Here is a 17,055-nt window from a genome sequence, read left to right as displayed (position 1 = left end):
GTTTCCCTGAAGATTAGAGGCAGATGAGTCGAGTTAAAGCAGCCACAACTCTGTCTATAATATGTATGTATATAATTAGGACAGAAAAATGCCAGCAGCAAAAATCCATTTAAATCCATGGTAATACTATGTGCCTACTTGCACCACAGCCAAGGCAAAGTTGCAATTGGTGACTCAGCTACTTTTCTCTCTCCTGGGCTAGGTACTGCAGGCATCACCAGTCAAGCTCCTGTCCTGCTTTTCTTTGTGGTTTCTACAAAGAAAAACACAAGTATGAAAAGGATTAGGGCAATGGAGCAACAAGCCTGGCTACCTTGTTCAGACAGATGATAGGAAGAGTTGTATGGGAACAGAGACATGGGGGAGATCAGGATGTTTTGTGGGGCTTAAGAGCTTCATCTGTAGTCTGGACATTGCTAGGTGGACGTGACTTGCTTCCTCATTTTTATAAATGTTTGTGTCCATTCTGGATTCTTACACTTCCTCATTCTGCAAACATATCTCCATCATTTCACATGTGGTTATCTACAGTCCCAGACTTGCCTGGTCTGTGGATTCCCCAATAGGCTGGATCCAGTCCATGGATGACCCACATCCAACCATGGGGCAGCAGTTTGCTGGTGTGGTTCCATATCATAACTCAGGGGATGAATGGTGCCACTGCCACTTCCACCCTCTGTTTTTCTCCCCCCACTGATTTTAGTTACCAGTGGCACCCAAAGACCCTGAACTCAGTGAAGAGAGAGGGGATGGGCGGGGAGTGAGCAACACTGATATTCACCTCCCTGCATACTGGAGCCACACCAATGCAACAGCTCCAGCAGCAGCATTGACAAATCCCATGGGCTGCAGTTTAACCTCTTACAGGCCACCAGTGGGATAGCCCTGCAGTAGGTAATGGTTTTCATTTCCATCAGTACTTTTTTGGCTGCCTATAAGTATGGAAGGGGTGTGCATCAGGATCTGGGGAATGCCTGTTCACCAGAGTTCCCCATGGGATGATAAGGTCAAATCGTCACAAACTCCTCCAAGACTGTTTCAGGCTGGACATAAGGAAGAACTTCTTTATTGTCTGAGCCCCCTAGCCTGGAACAGACTGCCGCCAAAGGTGGTGCAAGCAACCTACTTTGGACTGCTTTAAGACAGTGCTTCTCAAAATATCTGATGTGGCGGACCAGCAATTTTTTTTCCAGTGAGCCAGGGACCGGTGCCTGGTTCAGCCGGTGGCAGCAACTGCGTGTAACAGCGCTACACAAACGCGCAACTGGCTGTTTCTTTCTCTTTCCTCCCTCGCGTGACATGATGTCACCTGGAATGTTGAAACATACGAACTGTGGCACTATGACATATCAATGTTATGTTTCTGAAAATATATTTCTTTCTTTCCTGGCAACTTGCTGCAGATTGGCACCGGCCCACGGGCTACCACTTTGAGAAGCACTGCTTTAAGAGACATTTGGATGCTTATCTTGCTGGGATCCTTTGACCCCAGCTGACTTCCTGCCCCTTGGGTAGGGGGCTGGACTTGATGATCTTCTGAGGTCCCTTCCATCCTTAATGTCTATGAAATCTATGAAATTTTGCAAAAGTGAATTGTTTGGCTGTGTTTCCTCATTTGCCCACTTTGTGGGATAGGGCAGCCAGTCGGAACTGCTACTTTTTGTCAAGGAAATTCTGTATTGAGTTGAGAAAGAGAGATATGCAGTATTTCCTCTGAGATTCTCAGAGGCTTTCTGTAAATGAGCCTTTCATTATGGCTTAGAGTACTGTCCAGATCACTGGTTCTAGAAAGGAAGGCAGAGAGGAACGAGCACTACTAGAAGGTAGATCACAGGAAGGAGACCAGTATAGTTGGTTTGACAATGGAAGTTAAAGGAAGGAAAGAGAAGAAATGAAGAAGATGGAGCATAGAATATTTATTGAAGTGTAGAAGCAATTACCAGTATTCAAGCAGATATGTATAAATGAACAAAACTTTCCGTGGTATCTCTCATCTTTGGGATGGTTAGTACTTGACATATTTTAGAGGTTGGCTTAGAATGTGATTTTTAGTTGTCATTGTCAGTGCCACAAATATTGCTGGTCAAATCTTGAAATAGTAGCCAACAGTAGGAAAATAATGTCAGTTCCTGTTTGACATCATAAATTGCTCTTGTCATGTGGTCTCATGATAAACTAAGTAAAAGGGTTCAACGTTTTTCTTTTGAACATTCTTGCCTGCTGTAAGCACTTACTGGGTGGGCATCAACACTTTTCTCTTATGGATAATTCCTCAATTTCTGTAATGTTTGGTAAGTGAGCCAATACTTTGTTTAGGAGTTCAGCTTGGGGTGCATCATGAAAGGTTATGTAAAGAAAGTTGCAAGTCAGCAAAACTCCCTGTTGAATACAGCACTGTGGAGCAAGTGAATTCATGGAATCTGGAGGAGTAAATACTTGCAGCCTGTTTAAGCTTTCTCCCTCCCTTTCAAGCATAATTACATAGGAGCAGGAGCAAGGGGGATGTTTTGTGTTTTCAATGTGATAGGCTCACATTTGTTGTGAAAAGTAAGTGATGTCATGTATAAAATTACTGATAACTAGTCTGAGTGGAACAAACTTAAAATTAAAAGCATTCTGAGAAACAGATGGCTTTGTTGAGGAAATGAGATGAGACACTGGCCTCCTACAACAGTAGTTTCTGAAGACTTATTTAAACAGACTTAAACTGTTCTAAACTTTCCTAGTCTTCCAAGGAGTTTTGTTTGTGTACAATTATTATAAACTGCATCGGCTAAGAGGAAGTGCTGTGAACAAATGGACTCATTGAAGTAGATCTTTAGAAGAAAAAGTCTTCTGGAGTGTTCCCTTTTATTGATGTCCTGATGTTTCTAAGATGATATTCCCTTATTTTGGAGATCTAATATACCTTGGTTATAATCTTTTTGAAAATAATTAACTTGACACCTGAAGAGGAATTTTGCCGTGTGTTTCATTTGCCATGTGGATGAAAAGAAAGCACCAGCGAGTGAAGTTACAGGTTTAAACTTTTTTTTGTTGTCACCTTCAACCTTTTCTCAAATGCTATGTAATTGTTTTCACTGTGAAAGGCATTCAGCCCTTCACAGGGTTATTTTAGTAAAATAAGCATTAAACTTCTTATATAAGGTTTGCATCAAAATGGTAGGCTGCCAGTTGTCTTTGCTTGGATTTGTGCTTTTTTACAGTGTATATATAGACAGGTTTTTTTAACCACCATGTGTTTAAATTGAATGCCTTTTGCAGTCTAACAGTAATTTATATATATTCTTTCTGTTTCTATAAGGAAAAGCTAATATGGGAATTTACCTTGCACTTCTGTTTGTATATGATTTTAAGTATGTTGCAGAATTTGTAGCTTTTAAAAAGTACTCCTCAAACATTCGGATGTAGGACAGCACTGAGTTTTGAGTCCTCAGGCATCAAATCGGTTTGCAACAAACAAAACAGTATTTTTTCCCCTTAAAGATTGTCATTCTGTACTCCAAGACAGAGAACTTTATTTTGAAAAAAAAAAAAATGGCTTTTATGTCTGGGACAGTCACATTTTCAAGGTTAATGAAATGTAATCTGAAGAAGTCTTCCTAAGTCTTCAGATATTTTGAAACAGGAGTTCTGAATGATACAGTTTCCCTCTGTACATCTTGGGCTTTAGAGTAAACACCCTTCAGTGGTGATTATTTAAATGTCAGCATTGTTAACTTTCACTGCTAATCAAAGCAAGCAAGAAAGAGGTTATTCTGCATTATTTTCTGCAAGTATTTGAGTATCAAGTATGTTGTGTCTGGGAGAATGCAACTAGTATTCTGACTTTTGGAGCCAGTGAACTGGAGTCATTTGACTTCCTGCCAATTGGGGGTCAAACCTAAGGAGTGCATTGCAAACATTGGACACCTTAGCCCCATGAGAGAAATCCTTGGCCAGGGAAATCAGGAAAGCCTAGGGAGTATTTGAACACTATCGATGGAGAGGCATATCCCTGGAAGCCAAGGGGACGCATGTATACTTATTTATTTTGAACTCCCACACAATGGATTAGAAGCAGCATCTTATATTTCATCTCAGTGACAGATCTTGATTTGTAGATAAAACTCAGCAAAGGACCCCTTACTTCTCTCCTCCATTTGAAGTCTTGCTTTCTGTTTAACTTGGGGTAGCTGAACTTTGGTGTGGGTGTCACAAATGGCATGCACAATCTGTGTGTGTGGTGTATGGCACGTTGGACAGGGCACAGGCAGCAGAGCAGCAGATAAGGCAGGGAGCAGAAAGCAAAGCAACATGTTGAGCAGGGAGCCTATAGGCAAGGAAGCAGAAAGCAGAGCAGCACATCAGAAAGGGAGTATAGAACTGGGAGCAGAAAGCAGAACAGCAGATTGGGCACAAGAAGGGTATTGTAATAGCACTTGGGAAAGGTTCAGGACTAATTTATGGCATACCTGCTAAAAAGATTGTCCTTCCTCATTATAACTTATGATAAAATGTAGGGTTGGGTATTTGACTGGTCTAATAAAGTATCGGTCAAAAATTATTTTTAAAAATTGCCAATAGGTCCCAATATTACACAGAAAAAGCACAATTTTTTTCCATTAAGAAATGTGCCAAAACAATTTTAAAAAAAATCATATTTCTGTTAAGAAAACTACAAAAAATGTAGGGGTGTAGGTTGTAGCCGTGTTGATCTAAGGACATAGGCAGACAAGAACTTTGTCTACAAAAAAGTAGTTTTGTGAGGTTTTTTGTAAAATTGCTATAATCTTTGAATGGTCAAAAAATACGCTGTCAGTTGACTGGTCAATTCAGTATTTTCCCAGAAAATGACCAGCTTGCCACCCCTAATAAAATGCATCTGAAACATATGGTGATAATAGCAAAAAGAATTTGCAGAGAAAGTATAAAACCTATAAAGGAGAATACTATAGGGGAAAGTGTCTACATTGGTCATGCTGCTAAGTGAAATTAGTGCAGGCTGCTTTATATTTGGAAATTTTCTTGAATCAGCCTGTCCATACTTCTCCCGTTCAGTTCTCTACTGATCTACTAGAAAGAGTTTCCACCCCCGTGTGTTTTCGGTGGGATTTAGAGTGCTTCCATTACTGTTTGTTTGAGAGGTAGGTGAGTCGCATCTATGTCATATTTAAGCCTTATCAGCTTGAAAAGCACGAATTCCAAATTAGATCTCCTTAGTGACTGAATTGAATCCTGCAGCTAAGGAGGTTATTTGTGTGCACAGAAATATTGTTCGAGTCATTTGAAGGATTATTTAAGCATTTTCCCTATGCCTTGGTAATTATGAATCATAGAATCAATGAGTCGGAAGGGACCTAGACAGATCATCTAGTCCGGCCCCCTGCCAGGCGCAGGAAGGAGCACTGGGGGTGGCAGGGGTCATAAGACCCCAGCCAGGTGCCTATCCAGTCTCCTCCTGAAGATCTCCAGGGAAGGTGAGAGCACCACCTCTCTGGGAAGCCTCTTCCAGGCTCTGGCCCCCCTTACAGTGAAGTAGATCTTCCTAATATCCAACCTAAACCTATCCTCCCTCGGCTTGTGGCCATTGTTCCTGGTGACTCCAAGGGGGGCCCTGGTGAACAGACTTTCCCCGAGTCCCTGCTGCTGGCCCCTGATAAGGTTGTAGGCAGCCACAAGATCCCCCCTCAGTCTCCTCTTGTGGAGACTGAAGAGATTCAGGTCCCTTGGCCTCTCCTCATAGGGCTGGCCATAGAGGCCCCCAACCATACGAGTGGTCTCCTCTGGACCCTCTCCCGGTTCTCCACGTCCTTCTTGAAGTGCGGCGCCCAGAACTGGACACAGCACTCCAGCTGTGGCCTGACCAGCGCTGCATAGAGGGGGAGCAAGACCTCTCTGGATCTGTTAGTGATGCCCCTGTTGATGCATGACAGAGTGAGGTGGGCTCTGCCTATTGCTTCGTCACATTGGCGACTCATATTCATCCTGGAGTCAGTCCTGACTCCAAGATCCCTCTCTGCCTCTGTGCTGCCGAGAGGGTCAGCCCCTAACCTATAACCATAATGCTGGTTCCCTCTCCCCAGGTGCAGCACCCTGCACTTGTCCTTGTTGAACCACATCCTGTTCAGATCCGCCCACTTCTCTAACCTATCCAGGTCTGCCTGGATGTGGTCCCTGCCTACCAGTGTATTCAATTTACCCCACAGCTTGGTGTCATCAATGAACTTGAACACGGTGCTCTCCACACCCTCGTCCAGGTCGCTAATGAAGATGTTGAACAGCACCGGCCCAAGGACTGAGCCCTGGGGGACTCTGCACCGGCCCAAGGACTGAGCCCTGGGGGACTCTGCTGCCCACACCCTCCCAAGTCGACATTGACCCGTCCACCACCACCCTCTGGGTTCGCCCCTGGAACCAGTTTGCCACCTATGTGACTGTGCATTCGTCGATGCCTCAGTCCCTCAGCTTGTCCACCAGAATTGCGTGGGACACTGTGTCAAAGGCCTTCTGGAAGTCCAAGAAGATGACATCAACTTCCTCCTTCCTATCTAAGCTCTTTGTTACCTGGTCATAGAAAGAGACCAGATTAGTCAGGCAGGATCGGCCTTGCACAAACCCATGTTGGTTACCCCTCAACATCACTTCCCCTACAGGGCTCTCACAAATGTGGCCCTTGATAATTTTTTCAAAGACCTTCCCCAGGATAGAAGTGAGGCTGACTGGCCTGTAGTTGCCAGGCTCTTCCTTCCTCCCCTGCTTGAAAATAGGGGCCACATTGGCCCTTTTCCAGTCCTCAGGGACTTGGCCCAAGCACCAGGAGTCCTCAAACAGCCGTGCCAATGGCTCCACAATGACACCAGCCAATTCCCTCCGCACCCGCGGTTGAAGGTCATCTGGGCCTGTCGACTTGGACACATCTAAGCCCTTCAGGTAATCCTTAACTAGGTCTGAACTAACAGTCAGGGGACTTGCAGTCAGTTCAGTTGATAGGTTATGAAGTGAACTATCAACTTTATATTATGTTGATAATGGGGAGCAGGGCAACTGGGCTAGTTCTTTCTGAGGCTCTAAGACCAGGCTGTCCAGCTCCAGAGACCACCTCCAGCCTCCACTGCAGGGGCACCAAACTCCTTCTCTTCCCACCTCCCCCCTGGCTGCACACACCATACAGCTCCTTTCCCTCTCACCTCCCAGCCACACACTCTGCATGGGCACCCTGGCTTCTTGCTGCCAAGTGTGCAACACCCCTACTCCCTCCTGGCCTCATATGTTGTGCAGACAGCCCATCTGCAGCACATAACACAATCGCCCCAACTCCCTTCTTTGCTGCACAGTAGGCAGCCTGAACCCCTCTTGCTGCACTGCCCTACCCCAGGCAGCAGGGGTGGAAATGAGAAGCTGGAGGAGGGAAGGGCTTGGAGACGCTGGTCACCACTGCCACAGGAACAATGGGAGCAGGCTGGGCAGGAGCCCACAAGCGTATGTTAACCCTCCTGAGCTGCCAGTTGGACACTCCTACTCTAAGATGTGTTGTGCTTGATGTAGATTTCTGCGCGACTGTTGTTTTGCCTTGTCTGTGAATCCTCAGACCTAACTTCTCTTGCCTAAGCATTCTTCTGAAAATGAGCTTCAGCTCACAACACTTCTTTTTCTATACTTTTTACTTGGCTTTTTTTTTGCAGGACTAGTTGCAATTGGGATAGGAAGCGGCGTAAATTTTAGCTTGATTTATTAATTGAACTATCTTTTGGCTCAAATGTTGCATAGAGTGTATAATGTGAAAATATCAGTGTAACAGCCTGCAATTTTTTCACTGCTCAAATCCACTGATTGCAAATAGTGCAATTAATGAACTTAATCCAACCTTTTCTACTACAATTCTTCAAGTGTTAGTAATGCTGTCTTCTGGACAAAGTAGTGCAATATTAAGATTAATTTATCCAAATATACCAGAGTAGTTTGAGAGGTCTAAAACAATTTCATTTTTTGGCTTTTGTTTGTAGATTTCTTTTCTCTTCCCCTCCCTTTCACTTCTTTCTGAGCACATTTCTAAAGCAACTGGTCAAGGTCATTGCAAGTCCCCTGGCACAACTTTACGAGCACTCATGGTGCTCTGGTGAGGTACCGGAGGACTGGAAGAGGGCCAGCGTGGTCCCCATCTTCAAAAAACACAGGAAGGAGGACCCGGGAAACTATAGGCCGGTTAGTCTTACCTCGATCCTAGGCAAGCTGTTCGAGAAAATTATGCTGGCACACATCCAGGAGGGGCCAGCAGGGGACTGCATGCTTAGGGGCAACCAACACGGATTCACCAGTGGCAGGTCCTGTCAGACCAACCTGGTGGCCTTTTACAGTCAGGTCACCAGATCATTAGATGCAGGGGTAGCAGTGGGCATAGTCTTCCTGGACTTTCGGAAGCCTTTCGACACTGTCTCTCACCCTGTTCTCATTAAGAAACTGGGGGACTGTGGTGTAGACACCCACACAGTCAAATGGGCCGCCAACTGGCTGGAGGGCCGCACCCAGAGGGTGGTAGTGGATGGGTCATTCTCAACCTGGAAGGACGTGGGCAGTGGGGTTCTGCAGGGCTCGGGCCCACACTGTTCAACATCTTCATCAGCGATTTGGGTGAGGGGGTAAAAAGCACCCTGTTCAAATTTGCTGATGACACTAAGGTGTGGGGGGATGTGGGCACACTGGAAGGATGCAACAGGCTACAATCAGACCTAGACAGGTTACAAGGGTGGGCGGACGAGAATAGGATGGGTTTCAACTCAGACAAGTGCAAGGTGATGCACCTCAGGAGGAACAGCCGGCACCATACCTACAGTTGGGGAACTCCCCTCTTGTCAGCACGGAGGCGGAAAAGGATCTGGGGGTCATCATTGACTCCAAGATGAACGTGGGCCGGCAGTGTGGGGAGGCAGTTAGGAAGGCCAGCCGCACCTTGTCATGCATCCACAGATGCATCTCGAGCAGGTCCAAAGAGGTGATCCTCCCCCTCTCTGCGACACTGGTCAGGCTGCAGTTGGAGTACTGCGTCCAGTTCTGGGCGCCACACTTCAAGAGGGATGTGGACAGCATGGAGAGGGTCCAGAGGAGGGCCACTCGTATGATCAGGGGACAACAGGGCAGGCCCTATGAGGAGAGGCTATGGGACCTGGACCTGGACCTGTTCAGCCTCCACAAGAGAATGCTGAGGGGGGATCTTGTGGCCTGTTATAAACTAGTCAGGGGGGATCAGCAGGCATTGGGGGAGTCACTGTGCCCCCGAGCACCGCCAGGAGTGACCAGGAATAACGGTCACAAGCTGGCAGAGGGTAGGTTTAGGTTAGCTATCAGGAGGCGCTTCTTCACTGTCAGGGCGGCTAGGGTCTGGAACCAGCTTCCAAGATAAGTGGTGCAGGCTTCTACCCTGGGGGTGTTTAAGAAGAGGTAGATGAACATCTTGCTGGGGTCGGTTGATTCCCAGTACTCTTTCCTGCCATGGCAGGGGGTCGGACTAGATGATCTGCTCAGGTCCCTTCCGACCCTAGAAACTATGAAACTATGATCGTTGAACATGTGATGATACAGTCTTCTGAAGGCAGAGCTTACATTTTGGATCTTATGCTGGATCGCATCAGTGTTGGCCTGTTTAACATTCTCCAACTCCTGTCTGTCAGTGAGGATCTTTGCTGGGGAAGTTAACTGGCCTGCATCAGGGTGGTGAAGTAAACACCTTTTTTTCTCTGATGTTAAGGGTCAGTCCCAGGCACTGGTGTGCTTGAGAGAAGCAGTTAAGGGCTGTTTGTAGGTCCTTCTCAGTATGTGCAATGACAGCACAATCATTGGCGTACTGTAGTTCCACAATCAAGGCTGATTTTAACTTTTGGTTTTGGTACAGAGGTGGGAAGGATTGAAAAGATTTGCATCCATCCTGTACTCGATGCCAGTGCCATCTGGCAGATGGTCATGGGCGAGCTTCTTGATGACCCCAAGCAAGATGGAAAGCAAAATTGGTGCGATCATGCAGCCCTGCTTGATGCCAATTTGAATGGCAAAGGGCTCCATAGTGGCACCACTGCATGGGAAGGAGGTTTTCATCTGGTCATGAATGAGTCTTAGGATGGTGATAAATTTCCCTGGGCAACCAAACTTAGCTAAGATCTTCCATAAAGCCTCATGATAAACAGTGTCAAAGGTTTTGGTCAAATTGATAAAGGCCACATATAGTTCCTGGTGTTGTTCTCAGAATTATTCCTGACATTTTTCACTCCTCTTTACTGTAATGTGATTCTACAATTCATGATTCTATGAAGGCGACTGATCTAGTTCTATAAGGAGCTCTTTCCTTTCTCTCTGGTTCCTGTCCTTTTATTTTTCAAGATTGCTTAATCAGGGGTTATGGTGGACTAATGACTTCTGCAGCGGCTGAAGAAGGTTGTGTAATCCAGTTCCATGCTCTGCCTTCTCCCTATCTTACCCCAAGGTGTGTTTGTAAATCACTCTTCTGAGGGTCTCCTATAGCAAGTGGTAGATTTTGCCTTTGAAGTTGATGCAATGGAACTAGTGTTTCCAGGGAAGGGATTCTATTGCCCAAACTGTGCGATTCCAAAAGGAAAGGTGGTTGGTAGCTTCTGCTGAATCTTGGGAATCACAACACATACTATGTTGCTTCAAATTGCATATGGTGATGCAGACTTCCATCATATTCTTTTTAGATCACATGGATTTATTCATTACCCTCAGTTTGTGTTCATCCTATGCATAGGAAGCATCATTTGTTGCATCAAGAAACCACTCATGAAATTGATCCAGAGTGCTACTCCTCAACCTTGCTCAGAGAGTATTTGTGAAATGTCTTTCAGCAGTAGTGGTACATCTAAAGAGAGAGAGTCTGCTTGTTTTACCTTCAATGCTGATTGATTAGAGGAAGTTTATACAGTTTTTTTGCTGCTATATAATGAGTTCTTTGACTGTTTTTTTTACTGAGCTTTATAATCAACCCAGTTAGTAGTATTTGTAAGGACAGATCTCTACATGGTGCCTTCAAGCATCATTTTGTCACAGGAAAGATTTTATAACATTTGTAGGTATCATAATAGTGCAAAATCATGTGTTGACATCAGTTGAAGTAATGCTTTTGTTTGTTTTGTTCAAATATATGACCATCTGTACTCTTGTAGGGCTATTTACCAAGCTTCATTTCAGACCCTTTCAAGGGTCCTGAAGGTAGTCTACCAACCAGGCAGATAAAGCTTGCAAACTTCTCACATAGGTCTTCCAGTATAAATCTTAGTGTCTGTACAAAGTTGAACAAATCCACAAGGTGCATGTTGGTGATAACATGGGGTGGAAGACTTACCTAGACCTTCCACAGACTCATGGCCCATGGTCCCTGTTGAACTCTCAAGGTCTTATAATAGCGGTGGAGCTTAGAGCAGTACAACTGGCATACAGATTGCTTCTGCATCTAGGAAAGGACAAAGAGTCCAGGTCCTAACTGACAAGATAAGTGTTTTGCCCAAGTAGACAGGAAAAAGTAAGATCAAAACTCTTTGTGAAGAGACCATACTTCTGTGGGAATGGGGTATTCAAAATTGTATCAACCTTTGGACAGTGCATCTGCCAGAGCAAATCAGTGGTTTGGCAGATAATTTAAGCAGGACAACTTTGTCATCATGTAAGATGTGGATCTAGAAATGTCGAGTTCCTTGTAACTTTTTGCAGCCAGTGATAACAGGCTGCCACAACTTCTGTCATCACTGTAAGGGCCAGTCTAGTTCTCCACCAAGACCACTTGTCCTAGCATTTGATAGCATGGAAATTATGTGGCTAATATCAGTGGACAGAAGTTGTTCAGTATAATTTCATGGAAATCTATTTTAGAGTGGTGGGGGGAGGAACCTTTGCTGGATGCATGTGCAGAGCAAGTGGAAGGATTTTTCCTTGTGGATTTCTCAGCATGGAATTGCTCATTGGAATCTCCAGTTCCTGAAACACGGAACTAATTTGCTTGGATTTAAAAGCAGTTAGGACCGTCACTTTGTTCGGAGTTCAGTTAATTGGATCTGTGCACAAATCCCCAGTCCAAAATGGACAATTTGCCCATTTTAGATGATCTGCAATCTTTTCTCATTCAGTTGTTCAGATTTTTTAAAGATTTTTTTTGTCATAGATTTTCCACTTGTTAGAAAAATTTCCTCCTCTTGGGATTGGTATTCAGTACCTTCCTTCATTGATGAAGCTTCCACTTGAATTCATGACATCATAGTCAAATATTGCCCTTGACTAAAGTTAATATTCTTGATGGGGATTGCCCCTGCCAGAAAGAGGGTGAGACTCGTGCTCTGATGGCTGTTGATTTAAAGATTGGTATCCTGTGCATGGGATGAATGTGCACTAAGCATGGGATCCCCTTGTATAAAATAGTCATAGTTCACTGTAAGGTAAGGCATCCTTTTTTTTTTTTTCTCCTCAGTCTTTGCCTTACACATTTGTTTCCCTTCTGCTTCATCTTCCTTGCTTTCTTATATTAATCCCCCTCTCTCTCTTCTCCCCCCCCCCCATTCTAATAACCTTGGTGCAAGTGTTGTTTTGTTTTTTTTCTTTTCCCCAACGCCTTTCACCTCATAGGAGTTTTCACCCTTTTTTTTCTTAGGGAACCTGCAACTACAGATTAGAGGTGGGGGTTATATTCTTGCCTCTTCGTACCGTGTGCAGCAGAATGTGCCCTGCTGTTTTAACACCCATGCCCACCGGGAGCTGCTTTGGCAGTTCCGATTGGAAGCAGAGTGGTCTCAGCAGCGTGCAGCGTGCTGATGTCTGTGCAGGAACTTGTAGTAGTTTTAGCATCCCTGGTGGGAGCCAAAGTGCAAATTTATCTTTGATGCTAAATGGGACAGTTTAAGTAGAAACCTTTATAAAAAATTAAAAAACTACTGCTATATGGCTTCTAATGTCAAAATATCAGTGTGTATAAACAGGTGAAAACTTCAATGAATTGCTTTTGCACTTTTTCTAGGTTGGGAATCCACGTGTTGAGCTCACATTTTCAGAACTTCAAGATATGGCTGCCAGGCAACAACAACAAATTGAAAATCAGCAGCAAATGTTGGTTGCTAAGGTAAGAATACCAGGACAAATAAAACAAAAACTGTGACGGTCTAAATACACAGGTAAAATTTAATTGGGGATTCCCTTCTGCAAATGCAAATATAACTTTTGTCAAGATAGGAAATACTTTCAGTGAAGTGGAGAAATCTTCTGCATTAAGAAATGTATGTTCCTATGAGCAATATAGAATTTTACAATTTAATAAACAATGTGTGCAAAATGGTTTGAGACACCTCCACAAAGATTGGTAGATTTATATTTTTCCTTTTTGTTAGACTTGCCTCTATTGATATAGATAGATAGATAGATAGATATAGACGTGTTAGAAGTGTTTTGTGATGCTGTAACACTTTGTATAAAAGTACAGTATATATTGCATGCCTGGACTGAAGTATATTTGAAAGGATTCAAGCTAAGAATTTCATTTGCAATTGTATTTTCACTTTTCTAAAAGAAACTGTATAGAAAATAAGAAACGTTTCCCCTATTTGCCCAGGACAAGGACTGTAATTTAGAGGCCTGGAACTTTATCTTACAGTAGATCTCCTTATCTTAGGTAGTCTAAAATCCTTTACTGGTCTTTGTTTGTTTCCTTTGGGAAATTGAGTAATGGAGTGTTGGAAACCATTTTGCCACAGCAGGAAGCGTGTTACTAGCAGCAGGAAACAAATACTGGAGGAAGTTTCACAGATGTTTTGGAAGTAATGTTTAAGCTGGAATTGTTTTTGTTTGAGTTCAGAGTTTTATGTATGAGCTTCAAAAGCAATATGCTCTGTTTTTCATTTTTGAACACAAATGTGTGCAAACAAATATTTAATCCTAGCCTTTTCTAGGTCTATTAGTGGACATTTTAATTCATTTTTGTCATCAGAACCGACCTTTTACCCCAGGTGGAGAAGATGCACAGGCAAGAAAACTGTCTATTCATATGGATGTTTTAGTTTCTCTAAAGCCACGCTTTGTTGCTATTTTTGTAGATAGTTGGCTAGCAGGTAACGTTTTTTGAAATCAGATAATATGTTTGACAGGAACAACGCTTACGTTATCTGAAGCAGCAAGAACGTCGTCAGCAGCAGTCCATTTCTGAGAGTGAAAAGCTTCAAAAACTTAAGGAACGAGTGGAGACCCAGGAGACAAAGCTGAAAAAAATCCGTGCCATGAGAGGGCAAGTGGACTATAGCAAGATCATGAATGGCAACCTGTGTATGTGGATTTTTCAAATCTGCTTCCATAATTCAGGGTTGTCCAGCTTCTCCATGGCCAGGAGACGGACCATCCTGCATGGAACACGCTGGATGGAGGACTGCATGCAACCTGTGCAGACTACAGTAGTACAAGCCAAGCCTGCCCCCTCCCCTCCCGGTGCCCCCACTGCTGCATAGTGCAAAGCCAGCCCTTCCACTGCTCCACCACACACACACACACCCCCACCCCCCTTTCCCAGTGCTCCATGGGCATGAGCAGCCACCAACCACTGCACATGTGGGCAGGTGGCTCCCCTCACCATGCACTTTGTGCCACTGCACACGTGGCGGAGAGGGTGCAATGGGGGCTGCCCACTCCTACCACACCACACCAGGGACTCCTGCATGCTGCCTCAACCACTTGGGGCAGTGCAGGAAGCCAGAGCCAGAGGGAAAGCCCACAGGTCCTGACTGCTGCTACTGGCTGCAGAACTGTAGGGGGAACAGTGGCAAGGTGGGAGCCTGGGAGGTGAGGGAGAAGGTTGTAGGGAAGAGGCATTGAATAATTTCTCACAGCTCTGCTATAATTGGTTTCACTTATACTCTGTATTGGAGCTAGCAGGTTATTTGTATAGCAGTAGAATATTGAATAATTTTCTTCTATTTTTAGTAAAGTTGTATTCTGAGGGAATTTTATATTAATAAGCATGTTTTAACTTTAGCAAACTGTCATAGGTTAAATACATAATTTTGTATGTGATGTGGTAAAGTTAAATTTATGGAGATGTGTCTTCTGTATTTTTTAGAACATTTTTAGGACTAGTTTCCCATTGCTCCCAATAGCTCTATAATTAAAACTATGGAAATATATAGGGAAGTCATACTGGTATTCCATTTAACCACTTGTTAAAAACTTGTTGTTCATCACAGCTACTGAAATTGAGCATATCAGTGCAATGTTCCAGGAAAAGCAGCAGGAGCTACAAGCTGCAGTGTTAAAAGTGGATCAACTCACTCAGCAACTGGAGGACTTGCGGAAAGGGAAATTGAATGGATTCCAGTCTTACAATGGACAGATGACAGGGCCTGCAGCTGTAGAACTAAAAAAGTTGTATCAGGAGCTGCAGGTAAACTATTAATGGATACAGTTTTACAGTGTTTGTAGATTTAATACTTACTGCTGCACATCTGGTGCTGCCAGGGCATTTGATTCTGTGAAATTCCGTTACTGATATGATGGAATATTCTTAACTTTCAAGGGCATATTAAATATATAAACCTCTGGGACCTTCTTTACTTTTCGAAAGCACTTTGGAATCACTTAAGTACTTGGTCTGAGTAATGTAAGTCTGAGTAAATGTTTGAAGAGGATTGCTAAGGGAAAAGAAAGCGTGTATACAAAATTTCAACATGTAAAATGGTACTAGTTTCAAGTTTCTCCTTTTTTCTAAAATTATCATCTTTCTCTCTTGTGAGGTTGTGGTGAAGTGAGCAAAGTATGTTACAAGCTTTTATAACTAGAAAGCATGATTAAATAGTGCAATACAGAATGCAAAGTCAAAAGCATAGTTATCCAGTAGCATACAGATACTTCATGGGGTTAGGTGTCATACCCATATGGCACTGTGGGTTTGTGAACTGGTGTGAAAGTCCTACAAAGCCAGAGCAAACAGGTGATTGCTGCAGGTTTTATTTCAGTGGGCACCACTTCTCCAGTCAGCTGTATGGGATTACTGATTGGCTGTGACTGAGTGGAGAAGCCGTGTCCTTTGAATTAAAAGCCACAGCTGAGAGCTGTGTGCCTCAGCCTTTCCTCAGTAACTTCTTGCAAATTAAGCAGGTTGTGAACCATCCAGATACAAATGACCTTGGATCTACTGTATTGCACATGTGGTATAATCCTCATGTATATATGCTAACGATGTGTACGTGTACCTGCCCTGACTTGTATTTTAAACACATAACAGAACAATATAGACAATGCTAATATAAAAATGTACAATTACCTCTTTCCCTAGGTAGTGTTTATAGCTACAGTGTAGGTTTTAATTCAGAAGGTAAGATGTATTTTTTACATTGATTTGTCATCTGGATGATGTATAAAATTACAGCTGTTTAGTGACTATCAAGTTTGCCAGGATTTTGAGTTCCAATTTGTTTATAATGTCCTGAGGTTGAGATGACTGCTGAAACAGGGCATGTGTGTGAGAAAGAGAGGGAGAAAAATATGAATAGCTCTTGGGAGGGAGAGAGAAATATATGAGTAATGCTTTGGGATGGGGGGGGGGGAGAGAAAAAAAATATGAGTAACCCCTACAAATTTTTACTCCTTTAGGACGCATTAATATTTTACCCTTGATTACCTTGTGCACAGATTGACATGGTGTTCTTTAAAATGAGGCCTTTTTTGTATAATAACTTCATGTAATTGGCTAGTATGTGTTAATTTCACAATAAAATATTTTTCTCTGAAGAGGAGTGGGGGAGGGTTCATTTGAAGTATTATATCAGGTTTGAAAATGAGGCCCAAATTAATCCTTCCGCTATGTTTTTATTTAATTGAGAAATGATAGCTTTTTTCCCTGCCACTTGCATTAGGTGCATCTCCACTCCTGAAGTAATTTTTAAGATGCTTAACAGATTGTTGAGCTATCTGTGTTGCTTTTTGTCACATTGACCCCCTATATATTCGTAAAGATTGAATTTTGCCTCAGTTTCTTGCATGTAACATCAGCGTGAGAAGTGGAAAATTGGGACAAACTGTCAGAATTATTGAAGGTGCCAAAGAGCC

At 43.5% G+C, this 17,055-nt stretch overlaps 1 protein-coding gene across 4 annotated transcripts in view; it reads left to right on the top strand.

The window, feature by feature from the left end:
* Nucleotides 1-17,055, top strand: part of PPP1R13B (protein phosphatase 1 regulatory subunit 13B) — a 93,737-nt gene that overhangs the window by 56,473 nt on the left and 20,209 nt on the right. For all 4 annotated transcript variants that reach the window (XM_090034125.1, XM_090034123.1, XM_090034124.1 and 1 more), the window contains exons 5-7: nucleotides 12,989-13,090; nucleotides 14,109-14,283; nucleotides 15,195-15,391. In XM_090034125.1, the coding sequence (XP_089890251.1) occupies nucleotides 12,989-13,090; nucleotides 14,109-14,283; nucleotides 15,195-15,391 (474 nt within the window). The remainder of the gene's footprint in view (nucleotides 1-12,988; nucleotides 13,091-14,108; nucleotides 14,284-15,194; nucleotides 15,392-17,055) is intronic.

This window comes from Crocodylus siamensis, chromosome 2 (assembly GCF_052110815.1).
Source record: "Crocodylus siamensis isolate JL-2025a chromosome 2, ASM5211081v1, whole genome shotgun sequence".
Classification (NCBI taxonomy): domain Eukaryota; kingdom Metazoa; phylum Chordata; order Crocodylia; family Crocodylidae; genus Crocodylus; species Crocodylus siamensis.
The sequence above is the reverse complement of the archived record's forward strand: the minus strand, read 5'-3'. Positions and strand labels throughout refer to the sequence as shown.